This window comes from Aspergillus aculeatus (genome assembly GCF_001890905.1).
Source record: "Aspergillus aculeatus ATCC 16872 unplaced genomic scaffold ASPACscaffold_7, whole genome shotgun sequence".
NCBI lineage: Eukaryota > Fungi > Ascomycota > Eurotiomycetes > Eurotiales > Aspergillaceae > Aspergillus > Aspergillus aculeatus.
Window position 1 is genome coordinate 111,470 of NW_017962982.1, and position 13,181 is coordinate 124,650.

General features: G+C 54.4%; 5 protein-coding genes across 5 annotated transcripts; 2 read left to right on the top strand and 3 right to left on the bottom strand.

Annotated features, from left to right (window-relative positions):
• Positions 1 to 1,603: 1,603 nt before the first annotated feature.
• ASPACDRAFT_42686 (flavin-containing monooxygenase) lies at positions 1,604 to 3,747 on the top strand (the record flags this gene model as incomplete). Its single annotated transcript, XM_020201135.1, has 8 exons — positions 1,604 to 1,674; positions 1,742 to 1,858; positions 2,112 to 2,365; positions 2,422 to 2,496; positions 2,548 to 3,048; positions 3,119 to 3,325; positions 3,379 to 3,584; positions 3,670 to 3,747. The coding sequence occupies 8 exons, from the start codon at positions 1,604 to 1,606 to the stop codon at positions 3,745 to 3,747; spliced, it is 1,509 nt and encodes a 502-aa protein (XP_020056443.1).
• Positions 3,748 to 4,003: 256 nt separating this feature from the next.
• On the bottom strand, positions 4,004 to 6,338 carry ASPACDRAFT_28029 (Zn(II)2Cys6 transcription factor; the record flags this gene model as incomplete). Its single annotated transcript, XM_020199532.1, has 3 exons — positions 4,004 to 5,486; positions 5,537 to 6,189; positions 6,246 to 6,338. 3 exons carry the CDS (start codon positions 6,336 to 6,338, stop codon positions 4,004 to 4,006), a joined length of 2,229 nt encoding a protein of 742 aa, XP_020056444.1.
• A 316-nt stretch (positions 6,339 to 6,654) lies between these two features.
• ASPACDRAFT_1868574 (uncharacterized protein) lies at positions 6,655 to 8,409 on the top strand (the record flags this gene model as incomplete). Its single annotated transcript, XM_020197919.1, has 6 exons — positions 6,655 to 6,806; positions 6,868 to 7,028; positions 7,085 to 7,546; positions 7,594 to 7,717; positions 7,768 to 8,079; positions 8,133 to 8,409. The coding sequence occupies 6 exons, from the start codon at positions 6,655 to 6,657 to the stop codon at positions 8,407 to 8,409; spliced, it is 1,488 nt and encodes a 495-aa protein (XP_020056445.1).
• Positions 8,410 to 8,683: 274 nt separating this feature from the next.
• Positions 8,684 to 11,242, bottom strand: ASPACDRAFT_51931 (glycoside hydrolase family 95 protein; the record flags this gene model as incomplete). Its single annotated transcript, XM_020202549.1, has 3 exons — positions 8,684 to 10,374; positions 10,436 to 10,668; positions 10,761 to 11,242. The coding sequence occupies 3 exons, from the start codon at positions 11,240 to 11,242 to the stop codon at positions 8,684 to 8,686; spliced, it is 2,406 nt and encodes an 801-aa protein (XP_020056446.1).
• A 1,273-nt stretch (positions 11,243 to 12,515) lies between these two features.
• Positions 12,516 to 12,821, bottom strand: ASPACDRAFT_42690 (uncharacterized protein; the record flags this gene model as incomplete). The annotated part of the gene is made up of 2 exons (XM_020201136.1): positions 12,516 to 12,624; positions 12,703 to 12,821. 2 exons carry the CDS (start codon positions 12,819 to 12,821, stop codon positions 12,516 to 12,518), a joined length of 228 nt encoding a protein of 75 aa, XP_020056447.1.
• Between the last annotated feature and the right edge of the window lie 360 nt (positions 12,822 to 13,181).

Here is a 13,181-nt window from a genome sequence, read left to right on the forward strand (position 1 = left end):
CACCTGCTGTGACTGGCTCTGATTCAGAAATCACGATGAGCGCTGGATCCGCCGGTCGGAGCATCGTGCCAACCAGCTGTCAGCTTAATGCGAGGTAAATGAGATAGAGAAAGTATAGGAGCCATAAAAGGGGGATTGAGGCGGGTGAAGTCAGGGCTTGTATAGGCAGGTGATCCGGGTTCCGCTCATGCTCTTCTTCTGCATCGCGGATTTGCCAGGGTCGCATCCACTCAGACGACCAGAAGAAAGATTATACTTTCTGGATTAAGGCAATGATCGACTGCTGTTCCCCTCCTGGACGAGGGACAGCGTGGTGGGATCGGAATTTGTAGTCTCGCGCAAGATACGCCCCCTCCCCTCCCTCGGCAGCCTCTTCACCTTATCAGCTTCATGCATGGGACTGCTCCTACCGCACAAATGAGTAGAAAATCATCCTTCGTGAGGTCAGTCGGAGACCTCGGTAAATCAGGGAGCGAAACAGCGATTCGCACGTTTCGTGCGATCAAAGGCAAGCCGCTCCGCCGCTGCGCATTTCACCACTGGAGGAACAGAACCAGCGATGGGATGCGATCGCATAGCCGTAGTAAAGCACCCAGACAATGCAGGGACAGGAGTGCTTATGTAGGTTAGCATCCCATGAAGAGAATCAAAAGTTTAAGCCAGACGGAGGGCAAAAGTCCGGAGGTATATCCAGGCCTTTTGAATGTCCGAGTTCATTCACATCATCCAGATATCTGAGCCATCAACCTGGCAAGGACAAAACCACATCCACTCTTACGTCACTTGGATGTAGTATGCGAATGATGCATGGCAAGCGAAGATCGACAACACTGCTGGGTAGACCATTAGTCAGGATATTATCGCTCTGGCGTCGTGATTGCTCGAACATCCACTTGCAAGACGCGCACCATTGGGCTGGCAAGGCTCTTGACGACAATCGCGGTAGTTCTCAATGAGGTACAGATAAATGTGGGGCTCTGACCAAGTGATCTGCGAATCTGAATGCAGAGGTATAGTCTTTTGAAGCATGCGTGAAGGCAGCTGTCACTGAGAAACTGGTCGCATGTAGGCGAAAGCAGAGTCTAGGCCCGTCGTGCTGGAATAACAGCAACAAGCTCTTATACTTTCCGCCCTATGTTAGACAGCCTTGGATCGAGAGGGCAAAAAAACCTGTCTTGCAGGTGGGAGAAGACTGCTACTCGCCTTGCTTCAGCCCGAGAACCAGCAAGTTTCTTTGTGGCATGTAAGAGAGATTGTCAGGTATGATCAAGGTCCCGGGTCCTTCTGCCTTGGAGAAGTGTGAATAAACACAAGTGATGAAGTAATGAAGTCTACCTTCGCACTTACGTTAGACTTTCGGCCGTTCCTGTTGTTGACGTTCGACCACAAACATCATGTGTTGAGACAAGGAAGGATAGCAGAATAAGTGACTCATGAACTCATTCACTATGCATACAGTCGAATTTGAGTTTATCGCATAATCTATGGATTGTTCGAGCTTAGAGAACTGCATTGTCGGAGATGGCTCATTCTATCTCAACTCAACAACATATTAGCAATTACAAACCTGCGAGAAACTAGATACTATACGACTCTCGTGAAAATGACACATGGAGCTGCAAGTCCAACGGCATTCATGCCCCGTCGATTGAGAGTAGTTGTCATTGGCGCTGGGTGGGTTCTATCCTTTCTTGGGCATTTCGCATTTCAGATCAATCGTTGACTCCAGTTCTTGACACAGGATATCCGGAATCCAAATCGCACACGATATCACCTCGCGGATGAGGAACATTGATCTGAAGATCTACGACAAGAACGAAGGCCCCGGGGGCACCTGGTTCGAGAATCGGTACCCAGGGTACGACCCACCTGCCATGCGAATACCTTGCCTATCCCGGCAGTAATAACACCACAGTAACTGTTATTAGGTGCGCCTGCGATGTTCCATCTCATGGGTATCAGTATAGTTGGGCGCCCAATCCCCGCTGGTCCACGCTATATGCGTCCGCGCCCGAAATACGCGCCTATTAAGGCTCAGTGATTGCCGACCATGGGCTGGCGAAGTATATTCGCCATCAACAACGATGCGTATCTGCGACATGGAATGAGAGAACCTCGTCCTGGCTGACCACGTTCAAGCATGAGACTACCCAGGAAGAGACCATCGTCGAGGCGGATGTCTTCGTCTATGCTGTTGGACGGCTGAATAATTACAAACTCCCGGACTTCAACGGGAGGGGTGGATTTCGCGGCGACATTTGCCATACAGCGTGTTGGCCAAAGGGCCTAGTAGTGTCGGGAAAACGAGTCGCTGTTTTGGGAAACGGCTCCAGTGGAATGCAATGCGTCGGTGCCCTGCAGTATGGTAAGTCCTTTCCTTAGTATGAACCTTGCTATACGATCGCTGATAGAAAGGCGTAGAAGCTGCAGAGCTGATCAACTTCTGTCGAAGCCAAACGTGGGCTGGTCCTGGGCTTTTCGACGAGAATAAAAGGTGTATGTAAGGACTCCTTCACAGAACGAAACCCGTCTCACCACTCATTCCAGTCACGGAGGAAGAGAAGCTTGAGTTTGCGAATAACCCCGACTTGTATCACAAGTATCGCACCCAGCTCGAGCGGCAGATCGCATCCGCTTTTCGTGTGCTCTGGAAGAATACCCCAGCGCATCACGAAATGCGAGCACGGGTGGAGTCCTACTACGATCACAAAATCCAGGATCCGAACCTCCGAAGAATGCTCCAGCCAGACTTTGCCCCAGCGTGTCGGCGGTGGACCATCGGCGATTCGTACATCGAGGCCATGCAGCAGCCGCATGTGCATCTAGTTCAGGATCATGTCGCTAGCCTGACTGAAAATGGCGTGCGGACGTGCTCAGGAGAGGAGTACGATTGCGATCTTGTCGTTTGCGCCACGGGCTTTGAGCCCTACGCCTCCCGCTTCCCAGTTATCGGACGAGACGGAATTAGCTTGAATGATTGCTGGGGTCCGCAAGGCGACTGTGAAAGCTACATGGCAAGCATGGTGGCTGGATTTCCCAACTTCTTTGGTTCGTTTGGCCTCATATTTTCCGAAGTCCTGCAAAAGGTCGATCCATGGCTGATTCGCAAGCACTGCAGCTTTCCATCCACCTCATTGTCCTGTTAACGGCTCTGTCATCCCGGGCATCGAACGGACGTCCGACTACATCATCCGGATCCTGACGCGACTGCAGACTGACTGTCTACGATCAGTTAGTGTCAAGCCCGAAGCGCAGCATCAATTTGTCCGCTGGGCTCAATCCCGCATGGCTCACATGTCGTGGTCTGATCCATGCAGCTCATGGTGTAGGTATAGCTCCTTTCTTCGAAGGAGGTATCCGTTGTTAATGCATCAGTAGACAAGAACAAAGAAGGGCGAGTAGTGGTTCCATGGCCGGGAACCAACCACCATTACTATGCCGCCACAGAGATCGTTCGTTGGGAGGATTTCGACCTCCGTTTCGAGGATCCGACACAAAAGTATGCGAGCTTTGGGAATGGGGTGACAGAAGATGGCTTCGCACCTGAGTTCATCCCTTGGGTGCTGACACCGCAGGGGCAACAGGTAAGGAACTGGTTTTCTTAGCCGAGGTTTGTGTCGATCTTGTTTATCACACACATAACTCTTGAATTGGAATCGATAAATCAAGCGCGGCAATTTTGCCAACCGCCGTGGTTTCGAGTCCCGACAGGTACTAGTCGACCTGCCCATCCTATATGATCGGTAAGTTGAAGTGCTAGTAAGTATACAGGGTTCGAAAACTCAAATACGCACTTGAAACTTGCTCGATTAAACTTGATTGCAGCCAACCATGCAATAGCTCTATCAAAGCATGGTTATAGCAGGTTGCGGCACTCGATAAATGCGGTAAATGCTTGAGGTATTCATTTTGCCTTGATTCAGACCTTTATCATGTGCACATGTGCCTGAACAGGCTTTTCCCCAGGTGTTTCGGTGTCACCCGCTCATTGCCAGGGATGTGATTAGAACGAATCGGCAAAGCCTGGACCAAATATCTCCCGAAACAAATCACCGAAACTATCACCAGTCAAGTCGTAGCTCATCGCTGCTGAGGCGTCTGTGAACCAGGGGTCGGGAACTGGTTCCTGAGCATTATAGATAGCCAGATTGCCCGAGCTTTCCGACAGTACAGCAGCAGGATGTCCTGAACCATACCTCGGCAAGGAATGTCCCACCGTCCTGTGCTGAGCACCCTTCGTCGATGCCGCCTTAGCGCGCAGAATTCCCAGGAGGTGCTCCCCCAGTAGAGCCGCGATACCAAACCGATGGGGCGGCGTGGTCCCAGCGCGCTCCAGCTGCAAAGCCACCTGCGATAACAGGGCGAGTAGCTCGATATCCTCTCCCGGTTGGGTACCATGCACCTGAGGAAAGAGCTTCAAGGCTAGGACTGCAGCGTAAGAGATCATCGCCCACGTGGGTGCGAGTAAGCAATACAGAGGCTCGCCGACCATCTGCAAGTCACGGACTGCGACCTCGCAGGTATGAACCGCCGCTTGAAGGCAGTCCTGTCGTATGGCTTCGATGTGTCTATTACCATTACGGCTCTCCGAAGCTTGAAGAGCAAATGACAGAATCCAGAGTCGATTGTGCAAGTACACATAATAGAGGAATATTGAGGCAAGTTGCTCGGACGGTTCGGCCACATTGTATGGCACGGGAAGCCACTCATCACACCACCCCTCAAGCCTCTCGTCGACGAGTCTTTTCATCCAGTGCGGATCGTCCGGCGGAGCGGCAGTCTGCGCTTGCAATTCGGCATGGATTGAAGCCAAATGCCGGCGCAGCAGAATAAAAGCACACGTATGCTTATCGGCTGCATCAGCTGCTGGATGTTTCCACCAGGTGTCAATGCCCGCGATGAGTTTCGTGTTAGGAATAGGATTGATGCGGCCACGCGCAGCGCTGTTTGCTCGCTCCCAGAGTAGTATCCGAAACCAAGTGCGTTCTCGATTTCTGGTAAGCCGTTGGCAATATGTGCTCTCAGTGTGATCTTCATTGCCAATACCCGATGAGAATTGTAGGTCTGGCTTTTCAAGGTGAACCTCAACATCATGGGGAGCTTGTTCTTCACCGGATGTTACCAAGACCCCTCCGCGCAACCTTGATTGCTGATCCAACCCAAGTTCAGCAGCGGTCCCAAATGCATACATGGTGTAGAGCCAAGTCCTCTCCTCAGCTAATGTTTTCGCTGGGGTCGCGGACAGTAAGGAAATGTAATACCCCTGGACGATCTCGACCGACTTCAATCCACAGGTGTGCACATGTCGGGAAAGCTTCTCCCCATGCAGTTGCAGGCGCTTTGCTAATGAGGATTGACTGCTTGCAAACTGCGCGGTAAGAGCCAAGATCCAGGTGAAGAGGAGAGCAGACCGCGACCGGACGTATTCCGGGGTATGCAGTAGGGGGTCCAAGATGCCGTTGACAGGGTGCAGTCGAGCAAAGTAACTATGCTGCGTCAGCCTCCTATCGCATTTGAAGCGCGGAAAAATACCGACATGGGAAAGAAAAGATGGGCTTCTTCCATGGTCACCAATCCTAGAGCAACCGGATCAAGATCAGGTCCAACATCGCGAAAAGCGCTGGGATCGGGGGGTTTGAAGTAGTCCGAGCTTCGCCCAGGCTTGAACGAGGTAGCAAAGAGCGCGTTTAGACCAGTCTCCAGACTCTCTCGACTGAGCTGAAGGCCCAACGAGACACATCCGGGATGAGATAGTACATCTCCCCCTCTTCCTTCGTGGGTATTATCCTTTGATGCTTGAGAGGCATTCGCGTGCACAGCTTCAGATGCGTCCGCTAGCAAAGCAAGGGGATTGCTAATGGGTTGGGGGTGGCCATCCGAGAGACCCTCCGAGGGACGATGGGAGGAATCATCCAGGGGACTGGCCAAAATGGGCCCATCATCCGGTTCGTATACGCTGGGGCTCGATAATTGGGTATTGATTGGCGTTGCAGCCTTAGGCATCGAGGCCGGTCCCTTCTTGAGTTCTGCCTGGATTTTCCGGTATGCTTTCTCGATGCCTTGGAAGCGACCCACCGCCCCGGGTCTGCGTCCCAGAGGCCGCGCTGGAGGAATCCGGCAGGGCCTATGGTTGCGCACGCAGCGATCGCACGATAAGTTGTCGAGAGTATTGTTCCGGGTGCACCGCATCTGACGCATTTATACCATTAGGATCAAGTGTTCAGGTAACGTTTGATGAGACCGACCTTAAGTTTCCTGCATGCCTCGCACGCCGATGGCGCCACGGGCCGCGTAGATTGCCGGGTGGTTGGACCTTCGCCGGCGTTGCTGGGCGCCATCTTGATCGAGAACCAGTTGAAATGCTTGTACAACGAAGCGCAAAGACCGGGCCTTAGAATTGACAATCGAAGCAGAATTTCTGGTGGCGCCGGTTGATGACGATGAGGGGAAAATGTGGGGAAGAGGAAACAGCCGGCGATATTCGCAAATGAGTGGCCGGGCGGGCACGGGACCGGTCCTTTCTTTTAGTGGCCGGAGGCTTCTATACAATGAGGAGGTACTTATAACTTCGCATTGCAATCCTTCCTGCCTCATTTCTCCTCACAAAATTCTCTACTGTTATCTCGCAAAAAGCAAAGCACGAAACAAAGCATCATGAAGTCAATCGAAGTGGACGTACTCGTATGCGGAGCAGGAATGTCCGGGCTAGCCTGCGCTGCCTTCGCCGCCTCCGCCGGTGCTCGAGTGCTGGTAGTTGAGAAGCAGGCCACCGTCGGGGGATCCTCCAACTACTCCGCCGGCATGTTGTGAGCGCATTCATCTCTATTAGAGTAGTTCCGCTCGTGAGCACTAACAACCAAATCCCAGCTGGGGACCACGCAACTACGAGAGCCTGCGCGCCTGGGTTCCCGAAGGCGATCCTGCTTTACAAAAAGCATGGCTCGCGGACTATCTTCGCGCAGTACAGTGGATGCGTGTAAACGGGGTTCCGACGTCGCAACGGTTCGACGGAATCATGACGATTGGTAGTCTTCCTCCCTCCAAAAGCATTTATTCCAGACCCTGACATCTCTCCCACCTGCAGGCATCGGATTTCCGATCAATATTCCGCATCTCCACCGATACCACCAACAGCGCATCCGCGACAGCCACACCCAGTCCAGGATCCTGACCAACACCTCCGTGGTGCAGCTCCTGCAAGAGCAACCCGGCGTGGCAGGGTCCCGCCTTGTCGGAGCGATCATTCGCACAACTGGCCCGCGGGACGAAGATGCACAATACTGCACGGTAACAGCGAAGATGGTTGTTCTGGCGACGGGAGGATTCCAGGGCTCTGCACAACTGACGTCTACGCATCTGGGGCCCGGGGGAGACAACATCTTCGTGCGATCGAATAAAGGGTCCGTGGGCGATGGACTTGCCCTGGCGTCAGCGGCGGGTGCAGGCACAAGCCGGGGAATGGGCACCTACTACGGCCATCTTCTGGCTGCGCCGTTACGGGCGGAAGATGTGGACCCGAAGGAGTTCCTGGCGCTGGCGCAGTATCGTACGTTCCACGGCTTCATTGCCAGAGATCGGTGCTGACATGATCAGAGAGCAAGTACTGTCTCCTTATCAACCGGGGCGGACGCAGATTTGTCGACGAAAGCATCGGGGACGAGATTGTCAATCAATACCTTGCTAAGCAAGAGGGGAGACGGGGGTTCCTCCTCTTCAAGTGAGTTCGCCCCTTTGTCTTGGATAATACAACTCAACTGACTTCCGCAGCGAGCAAACACGACTCCAGCATTGCGTCTCCGCCCTGTTCCCGAACGCAGGAGATATCGATCGCTTGCAGAAGGCCCGTGATCACGGGTGCAATGTCACCAGTGCTACGTCTATCGCGGACTTAGTCTCGAAACTAGAAGAATGGGGCGTGGACGGTATTCAAGCTAGACGGACACTCGAGAATTACGACAGTCGCATCCGACTGGGAAAGCGGGAGGTATCGCTGGATGCACCCACCGGCACGGCGGGCGCGGCTTCCCGCCCGCTGACCGACGGCGAGGGTCCTTTCTATGCGATGGAGGTGCAGCCGTCGTAAGCACCATCAACGCATATCTGACAGTTGAGCTAAAGCTGATGGTCTATAGAATCACATTCACATATGGAGGCGTCCAGATCGACACACGGGGCCGTGCTCTCAGCGCGGATAGAACAGCCATCCCCGGCTTGTTGATTGCGGGCGTCGATGCAGGAGGGTTCAGTAACCGCGGGTATGCGGGGGGCCTGGCCCTGGCGTTTGTCACGGGCTTCTGGGCGGCGCGGGAGGTGGCCCGGACACTGGGGCTGCCGGAGCCTGAATTGCCCGCTGCGGCAGCGGAGGATACGCCCGATGAGCGGGCTTGGCGGAAGTCGAGTCGATTGTGATTGTTTAACTTGATTGAAAACTCACTATTTATCGCTTAGATATAAGGTCAATGACTACGTGTACCTTCTTCACACAAATGTTTGTTTCCATGTATTGAATTTGGTCGTGATGTGGCTATACTTGTATACCTTTGATTGGGTGCATGGCTTCCTCTCACTGCCATCAGCTAAACAGTACGGCCTATATAGAAGCCTGTAAGAGGTATATAGTTCCAGATGCATCTCGATTCCCAAGCATGCATCTCCCACCCCCAATCTGCCATTCCCATTCCACCTACACAGAGGTAACAACATAGACACCCCCCTCGACAGTCTCCACCACCCCCGTGTAAACCACCCCATTAACCCTAAACCCCTTCCCATCTTGCACCCTAACCCTCAAAAGCCCTGCACTCCTCGAAACAATCCTGGCCTCCTTCAAACCCCCCTTCTCCCACTCCACATCCACCCAAAACCCCCCTCTAGCCACCAACCCCGTCACCGACCCCGTCGCGACCTTCCCCGGCAACGCGGGCAACAAATGCACGACGCCCGCATGACTCTGCACCAACATCTCCGCAATACCCGCTGTGAACGCGAAATTTCCATCAATCTGGAACACCGTATCGGGCCCAGAGTCCGTATTCCACAGATTGGGACTCGCGAACGTCTGCAGATAAATCTGGGTATGGTTCCAGACGGCCTCGCCGTCGAACAGCCGGGCGTAGAGGTTCATCGTCCACGTCCGGGACCACCCGGTACTCCCGCTGCCGCTGTCAATCCGCCAATCCAGGAAGGCCTTGGCGGCCGCCGCGAGGGTGGTGTTCACGAGGGGTGTGAGCTGGGTGAGCGGGTAGAGGCCGACGATCGGGCTCATGTGGCGGTGGCCGGGGTCTTGTTCCGTGTAATCGAGGCGCCATTCCATGATGCGGCCTGCCGGGGAGATCTGTGGGGGTTTAATGCGGGCGAGGATCTGGTTGGCGCGGGTGCATTCTTCGTTGGTGAGGTGGAGGATGGTGCAGGTTTCGAGGACGGAGTGGAACAGCTCGTATAGCAGGGAGTTGTCCATTGTCGGGGCGATGTCGATGCCCTCGGCGCTGCCGGCGATGGACATGTTGTCGGGCACGAGGAAGGCTGCTTCGGGGGAGATCGAGGGTCCTGTGCTCAGGTAGCCCTCGAAGGGGAAGAGGTAGCATTCGTAGAACTGGGCGGCACTGCGGAGTAAAGGCCAGATGCGGTCGCGCAGCAGGGCCGTGTCCTGGGTGAAGCGGTAGTGGTCCATCAGGTTGGCGGACAGCCAGGCGCCCCCCAGGGGCCACATGGTCCAGGTGGTCCCATTATCGACGGGGGCGGCGTCCCCCCAGAGGTCGGTGTTGTGGTGCAGCACGTACCCCCCGTTGTCGCAGTGGTACATGTTGCGCGCCACCGCCTGGCCACGAGGGAGGATGATGTCCATCAGGTCGAGAACGGGGGTGAAGGTCTCGGCTAGGTTGGTCACCTGAGCGGGCCAGTAGTTCATCTCGAGGTTGATATCGAGGGTGAAGCGGCCGCCCCACGCAGGATCGTAGTCTTGATTCCACAGGCCCTGGAGGTTGGCGGGGAGGCCGGGCGATGAGGCGTTGGCGCTGCGGCGCGACGAGGCAATCAGACAGTGTCGGCCGAAGTGGAACATGAGCGTCACCAGTTCCGGATCGCTGTCGGGATTTTGTTGGTAGTTCAGCAATCGAATATCTGTGGGCAGATTGCCACTTGCGCCGGAGGACCCTAGATCTAAGTCCACTCGCGTAGAGAGTGCAGCGTAGTCAGAGACAGCGTTGTGTTTGACAGCGTCAAATCCTCGGTTGACCGCATTCTGCAGTTTCTGCTCGAGCACCGCCTCGCGCTGACTCGCAGAGGGGTAGCGGTAGGATGTCTCCGCATCGAAGAAGATATCCACCGTCGTAGCGCCCTGCACGACAATCGAGGTCCCGTTGGCCTCAATCCGCCCTACAATCTGCATCAGCAATCTGCACCCACCAACCCACCCCCATATAGCAAGTATCCTCACCTCCAGACGCCACAATCCTCGCCTCAGACCCAACCCGAATCGGCCCCCTCTCCTCTTCCAGCGAATTCGCCTTTAAAACCAACCTCCCCGCCCCATCTCCATCTAAACTCGCACTCCTCTCGACCACAAACACCTCGCGTTCCAACGAACAAACCACATTCAACGCCCCAACCTGACTACTTGAAAGCCTCACCGCAAGAACATCATCCGGATAACTAACCACATACTCGCGCCTATCGTCATCAGTCCTACCACTGCCAAACATCCATACCCCATCCCCGCACCCCATACCCAATATCCTGGATTAAACAAGGAACAGACTCACCTATACCCCACCCCCAAAACCTCAAACTCGACCCCTACAACGCCGGTCCTCAAATCCAACGCCCTCGTATAATTCCCCACCTCTCCTTCCAATCTAAAATCCAACCGCAACGCCCCCAGCGCACTATACGACTGCGGCAACGCGGGTATGGCCGCCATATCGCGCAGCGTGCGCTGACCCGCGGCGGTGATCTCGCCATCGGCCAGCATTTGCCGCACGGGCGCCAACGCTCCGTATGCCTTGGGGTTGACGCGGTCGACGAACGAGCCGTTCCAGAAGCTGTCCTCGTTCAGGGTGATGTTCTCGAGGGCGGGGCTGCCCCAGACGGCGGCGCCGAGGCGGCCGTTGCCGATGGGGAGGGTGGTGGTGAAGTTTGTGGCGGGGGTGGTGTGCCATGATACTGTTGAGGGGTTGAATTGTGGGGATGCGTGGGTGTAAGGGAGGAGGGGGGTAAGGGAGAGGAGGAGTTTGAGGGGGCGCATGGTGAGAGTTGGAGGAGGTACAACTCACATTGACTCGTTATGAGGGAGTGTTGGGTGAGGAGTGCTGCTATTTAAGCAAGTGGGAGAATACAGGGTGAGCTACGGATGGTGATCATGCAAGCTCTTGTCTGCAGCTACGGGACTAGGGCTACGGCGGAGAGTGTCTATCCCACTAATCAGAGGACTTCAGGCTGCTGGCTGCATGCTAGTGCAAGAGGGGTCCAATTTATCCGCGGGGATTTTCGACCAGCTTTTTGTTTCTCGCAAGATGCAATATCAACAATGATGTCAGGCTAGCTGGGTCTACCTTGGGGTAAACTCACCATTCACCTTGGATGGTTGTGGCAGATGTCACGTGTTGTGAAGAGCGAACCAGGCCTCCAGGCTTGGATTTGGGGTCGCCGACTAAGGTACTAAGCTACCCCACATCCCCAGATTCCGCAGGCACAGTACCAAGCTGCGGTCCCTTCCGAGTGGGCTGTCATCCAAGGTCGACCGGAATGTCCGAGCATGGCACAACATTCCTGGTGGTCCATCCACGTCTATTTCCGGCGTGTTGGAAACATGGGGTAGTCTCCGCATTCGGAGGACGCGCATTCCAGAGCAGTCCGCACGCGGAACCATCAACAGCACATCACACCACACGTATATTCTCTCAAAGACGTAGAGATTATTACAAGCAAAATCAGGATTGTCAAATGGACCAGAGGTTTGTTTATGGCCCATGCCAGTTAGGATAGAATATACAATACAATTATGTACAAACGTAGAGCGCCCGTTCTGCAAACAACGAGTGCTCCACAGACCGGTCTCAATATAGTACGGAGCCGGCGGACTGACGGACGCATTCGTCCAGCCGGCCAGCCGCGAATGCCGAAGCAGGAAATCAACACGACCCAAACCATCAACCGAAAAGAGGGACCAAGTATATGTCACTTGGCCGGAGACCCAAGACCGAGAAAACCCAACGCCGGAAAACGAAGCAAACACCAATAAACCCAAATCAAGAAGCAGAACCATTTCGATAGCGCGTCGTTGTGACCACGAGACGGGCGGTCATGCAGTGGCTTAATGTAGAAAATATAAGAAATGCGACGGAGCTCAAAGAACACGACTAAAACCAGATGAATCCAATCATAACACGAGAGAGAGAGGGGGAGCGAAAGGGGGTATGTAGGTTGTATGTGAGAGAAGGAGACGCCAGACGTTCCCCGCCACGGACAGAATAATAGCATCGTCGCGGGGAGATCGGCTGGTAGGACAGGCAGCGTTGTCATACGTTGACCTCGTTCCACTTGCGAATCTCTTGATCCTCGCGGGCATCGCGTTTCTTGTTGCGGAAATGCAGGACGATGAACACCACGATAGCACCTAGTACGATCCTAGTCGACATCAATTGATGGTCTTCCTCAAGGCAGCTGAATCTTCGCAAGAGAAAGAAGAAGAAGAATAAAACCTACACGCCAGTGACAATGCCCGGGACACCGCTCTTGAGAAAATTGCTGACGGGCTTCTCCCCACAAGTACTGTCGCTCGAGTCGCAGTCGCTGCGGGTCCAGAGATGCAGCGAGGAAGCCATCGCGGCCAGCGCTCTTTTAGAGTCAAGGTGTAGGAAGGAGTGGTGCGACGCCATTGGATCAAGAGCTACTGTTGGTTGTAGCTGGGCTGCAGGTGGGTGTGTATAAGCGCGAAGGTACAGTACGGGAGAGAAAGAGAACTGATTTGAAGGAGCCTGGAGGAGGGGGAAGACACACACCAACGGACCCAGGAAAATCAGGAGGGGAAAAAGAGAAGGGGAAGGTGGATGGATCGCAGTTCTAGAAAACTAAAAAAGGTTTGGGAAAAAGGGGACTTGGCAAACCGTTCTAAGGGGAAAATGAAACACCCAGTGAACCCCAGCAACATTCCTTTGCGGAATGGTGAGGTTTCAGATGCTTGA